This window comes from Monoraphidium neglectum, assembly GCF_000611645.1.
Source record: "Monoraphidium neglectum strain SAG 48.87 unplaced genomic scaffold scaffold02590, whole genome shotgun sequence".
NCBI lineage: Eukaryota > Viridiplantae > Chlorophyta > Chlorophyceae > Sphaeropleales > Selenastraceae > Monoraphidium > Monoraphidium neglectum.
In genome coordinates this window covers 1-5,125 of record NW_014011038.1, presented here as the reverse complement: position 1 = coordinate 5,125, position 5,125 = coordinate 1, and the positions used below count along the sequence as shown (strand labels likewise).

Genomic DNA, 5,125 nt, shown 5'->3' with positions numbered 1-5,125 from the left:
GGGGCACGTGGCCGCGCCCGCCACCCGCCCGCCTGCACGTCCGCATTGGCAGCCAATTCAGCAAGCGAGGGGGCGGACGGGTGCTCGCCTGCGCGCCGTACAACACGAGCTGCTCCGTCCCCGCAGAGGCAATCTGTCCGGTGAAGAATGAGGTGAGAGCGGGCGGACGGGCACAAAGGTTGAGGGGCCGAGGGTGAGCCGATGGGCGTGGGGGCTGGGTGGTGTTTGGAGGGGGGGAGGGGCGCAAAAGTGCAGTTCAGCGCCGGCGGAAATGACATGGCGCAGGGGAGGCGGGGGAGCAGGCCGGGTGCCACACGTGGTGCGCGCGCGGGTTCGAGCACAGCACCAGTGACGCGGAGGCGGGACGGCGCGCACACGCATACACATTGTTAGGAGTGAGCTGTACATCGCCGACAAAGGCCATCAGGCAGCGCAGGAGGTGCAGGGAGCTGGACGCGTACTGCCCGAAAAGGCCTCAAAAATCAGGTCCCGCCGATTGATCGGTGCAACCGCGCCCGGCCATGGCAGCCGCACCCTAATAAGCGACACGTCCTTGAGCTTGAATGAGTCAAGGGTGACCGCCTGCACCTCCTCACCCCCCTTGGCCACAAAGAGGCTGCCTGTTGTGTTTTGGGGGGGGGGCCGGGTGGAGGCAGGCGGGGGTGTGGCGTTTGCGAGGCCGCCAGTCGGGGGCGCATGGGAGAAAGCCACGGCCGGCGTCGCCACTGGCAGCCATTCCAGCCGCCGCCGCTGGCTTGATCAAGGCATCGCACGGCGAGCGGCTCAGGAGAAAGCAAGCAAGATGGAGGGCCGTGTGTGGGGTTGAGGCTTCAGTGGGCGTCGCGCGTGCAAGGGTGGTGCAAGGCCGCCGCACCTCTGCTGGCCTTGGGGCCTGGGGACCTGGGTGACGTCGCGGAGGTTGGGTAGGCCAGCAATGCAGGTTGCATGTCGTGCGTGAGCGGATGAGGGAAGGAAGAGGGGCCTTGTCAGCATCGAGGATGTGCGGCATCAACGGCCGCATGTGATTGAGCGAAGCGGGCCGGGCCCGGTCGCCACCGCCCGCGGCTGTTGGCACACGCCCCACGCGAGGCAAAGCTGCACACACGCGGGCGCTGTGTCTACGCCACGGCCGGGGCTGGTGGCCGGCGTTGGCTCACTCGCTCGAAATGCGGATGGCGCCGCCGGCGAAGGAGAGGGCGGCGTTGTGCACGCGCACGACGCTCGAAAAGCCGTTGACCAGGGCGTTGGCGCCCGCAAGCTGCGGCGGCGGGTGCGTCGTGGAGGCACATGGGCAGGGGGAGGGGCGTGGAAAGAAGTCGGGCGGTGCGGGGCGTGTCGATGACACGGCGCAGCGCGACAGCGAGTTGCGACGCGGCAGCTGACATCAGCAGATGGGAAACGGAGAGCCACAGAGGGTGTTGCAGAGGAGGCGCCGCACATGCAGCCCCCCGTGCGCCTAGTGGCGGCCCCTGCGCCGGCCCTCGCGGGGCCCTCGCGGGCCGGCCCACCTGCGCCAGCTTGCGCTGCGGCTCGAAGCAGTGGACGGCGCCGCGCGGCCCCACCTTGGCCGCGAAAAACACCGCGTACGACCCTGAATTGCTGTCAGCGGCAAGGGAGGACCAGGGAGGGGAGTGGCGCACCACCCAAATGCAATCGTGAGCCATAGGGCTCCATACACCGCTGAGAGCGGCGCCAATCGCTGATGCGGCCATGGTCGATACATGCAACCATTCCGCCCGCATGCCCCGCCCTCCGCGCCGGAAAACGCCGCCTCGCGCTGCCCCTCTTGTTGGGCCGCCGCCCCAGCCACCGGCCCGCCCCTCCCCCGCCACCCTGGCCCCGCACGCCGCCCACCAGTCCGTGTCGACGACGGTGCTGCCCGGCCGCACGCGCGAGAGCAGCTCCTGGAGCACCTGGGGGGCAAAGGGCTTGCCACTCCTCAATATTTGGGCGCCTCCCGCCTGCTGGCCACCGGCCAGCGCCAGAACGGTGACGTCCAGCCCTGAAAATGTAACGTTTCGGCCCGCCACTGCGTGCGTGGGCGGCGCGTGCGGCGAGAGGAGGGGGCCCGAGGCGGCGAGCGTGAGGTGCGCGGCGCGGCGAGGCAAAGCATGAGCGGGCCGCTTCGTTCCTCGACAGGCGCGCTGCTGAGCAGGGCGGTGAGCGGGATGATTGGTCCCTGCGGGTCGCGGACATGGGCGGGGCCGCACGCGCGGCCGGCCGCGCCGCCTGCACGCCCGCGGCGCGCAGGCAGGGTCGCTCTCACGTTCGTTGTTGAGGAAAAGGGCGCCCTGCGGGCGTGCGCCGGCGCGCGGCGCCGCGGGGCCGGCGACGCCGGGCTTCAATAGAGCGACGGCAAGCTTGCTGCGGGGGAGGGGTGCCGCGATCCAGGCCGAGGGTCAGCCGCGATTGGTCGCCCCGCAGGCGTGCGGCAGGCTTCAAGGCTGCAGCTGCAGCTGGCGGGCAGCCGCCGCCGCATCAGCCCCGCGCTGCAGCGCTGCTGTTCCTCTGACGCCCCACTCTTCGGCCCGCGGCGCTCATCGCGGCGCGCCTGCCGCACCTCTGCATCGCCTTCAGCTGCGACCTAAGCTTGCCCATGCTGTTTTCAATGTTGGTGACCGACTCGGCCTGCCCGGTTATCCCCGGCCGCAGCCGCTGCAGGTCTGCCGCCACGCGGTCTAGTGTGGGGTTTTGGGCGGAGAAGGAGCGCAGGCCCGTCTCTATGCGCTGCATCGTATCTGTTGCCAGCTGCGCTCCGCCGGGAGGGGGGGGACCGATGGAGGCAAGGGGGAGAAGGAGGTTTGAGGGATGGGTGTGGCATCCAGCTACTCTGGGCAGGATGCATGGGCTTGGCGGCAAGCAGGCGGCCCGGCCTGCTGAGATATGGCGCTCAGGGCGCCATGCGCCATACGTGCAGGTACACGCGTGTGCATGAGAGTGTGCGCGTGCACACACATGCGCGCGCACACACACACACACACCACACGCACGCAAACACACACCTGCACATCTCCACATGCACACACGCACACACACTCCCTCTTACGCACACCATGTGCACACAACACATATGCACATGGCCCCCATGCACCCATGCACGCACCCCCACCCCTCCCCAACGTTCATGCCCGCCCCACCTTGCCGATCAGGTCTATGCACTGCTTTACTGCCTCCTCTTTCATCATCCCCTGCGACCGCGTCATCACTACGGTGGTGTATGTGCTGCCAAGGGACGCTCCCACAAACAGGATAGCCAGCAGCTTGGCGGCCGCCACGGCCGACGGCGACGCGTGCGGCACCCCGCCCCGCATCCGGTCGTACATCGCCTTCCCCGCGGCCAGGGCTGGCCGGCGCGCGCCGCCGCGGGCCCGAGCGGGGGTTTCTGGTGAGGGATCAATTCTGTGCCAGGAAGGGGTGGTGGTTGTGCATCGATCACACGATGTTGAGTGAGGTGCATGCGCGCGCGGCCCAATGCAGACGCGTGCTGCACTCGTCCCTTCCCAGCCACCGCCGGCGTGCGCACCTCGCCTCAGCTGGCGCAGACGCAGCCTGTATATGTTATTTACAGCTCACAGAGCCCACGTGTTGCAAAGAAATGGGAGTCAGGCCTCATCAAGCAATAGCAGCAGGCTTCGAAGCTCCACGACGATGACAGACTCTCTTCGTAGCTACCTAGAATTGATGCAGGTGCATACGGCGTAATCCACGTCGAACTCAACAAAGGATGCTGGATCACTCCAGTGACACCAACGATCCTGGTCCCGGGGATATGATAAGTTCGGGGTTTAGCATACGATTACATGGAGACTTCAAAACCAATCATCAACGTCAGCACCACAATAGTGACACGGCGTCCGTGGTGACAGTGCCCGCGTGTCTCGGACCATCAGCCACAGCAATGGCCTACCGCCAGGGCCTGCCCGTCTGAATTACTTGAGGAAGATATCATTGTACATTGCGCAATATGTCCACATGCACACTCGCTCGGGCTGCTGCACCGCAGCGGCGCCGACTCTCGGAAGGATTGCTGCGCAAGAACATTCCTGAAAACCCAGGACTTGCGGCGACACCTGAGAGATCGCCATGGATTGCCCCGGTCACGCCTGAACAACACAGCAGCGCGACGCCCGTGGCTTCCCTGTGCTGCCGCTTGTCGGCCCGCAAACGACCGGCAGCAACACACAATAATGTCGTGGACGCAGGGGGCCTGTGGCAGCCGCCTTGCGGCACAGCCCACAGCTGGCCATTCACTGCCTGCATGCCACGGGCGAATCATGAAGAGCGGCAAGCACCAGCAAGCCGCCCCGTATGGAACCAACCGTTGCGTTCGGTATCGAACCCGGGCCGCACAGAGCGCTGCTCACTGGGCAGGCGGAGATCATGTGCGCCGCAACCCTGGCGTGTCCCCACCATGTTGGATTGGTGGGATGTCAGACTTATCATAAACGAGTCCCATCCGGTGAGCCATAACTTCACTCGCTGGGCACAGCAGTGTCGCAGCCTATATAGCAGAGGCACATTCACAATCAAACCAGCTAGGCAGATGCCTTTCCATGAGTGTGTTGCTGATGTGATTCGCAATTCAAACTCTGATGTTACAACGGGCAGCTGCCACGCCAAGCCCAGCAGATCCGTTCAAGAGCCGGCGCTGTACCGCGGCGCTTCGCCGAGCCAGGGCCTGCTCCCGAGGCAACCGCACAACGCGCGCGCGAAAACCGCTCGTGCTTCGACAAGCGGCTGCAAGCACCCGGCCACGCCCGGCGCGCCGCCATCCGTCCACCCTTGCGGTGGGCGGTTTGTGGCCCCGCACGAATGGCTGATGGATGCGAGGATGCAGTCCGGGTCGGACTGCCGTTCGTGCAGCGAGCCTGCTTACGTGCGTCTCATCGTCAGAGGCGCGCCCGCGTTGCAGCGGGGCGGCGGCGGGCGCGGCGCGGCGCGACGCTTGCGCTGGGGCGCGGGCGGCGGCGCCGCGAGCGAGGCAGAGGGAGGGGTAGTGAAAATATCAGGAGAAGAGGCCCTCGTTAATGGTGGACTGCATTAGGGCGTTGACGGCGGCGTAGTCCGGTCCATGGAAGTGAAACGCCATCCCCACCGACGGCGGCGGCAGCACCAGCGGCGGGAT

The 5,125-nt window shown here is 66.6% G+C and overlaps 1 protein-coding gene across 1 annotated transcript in view; it reads right to left on the bottom strand.

Annotated features, from left to right (window-relative positions):
- MNEG_11097 (hypothetical protein) overlaps nt 1-2,748 on the bottom strand; it is a gene marked incomplete at both ends in the record, with an annotated part of 4,333 nt that extends 1,585 nt beyond the window's left edge. Inside the window, 7 exons of the mRNA XM_014040430.1 lie at nt 535-620; nt 875-900; nt 1,158-1,258; nt 1,509-1,599; nt 1,855-2,002; nt 2,267-2,339; nt 2,521-2,748. Of these exons, the coding sequence (XP_013895884.1) occupies nt 535-620; nt 875-900; nt 1,158-1,258; nt 1,509-1,599; nt 1,855-2,002; nt 2,267-2,339; nt 2,521-2,748 (753 nt within the window). The remainder of the gene's footprint in view (nt 1-534; nt 621-874; nt 901-1,157; nt 1,259-1,508; nt 1,600-1,854; nt 2,003-2,266; nt 2,340-2,520) is intronic.
- Nucleotides 2,749-5,125: the final 2,377 nt, after the last annotated feature.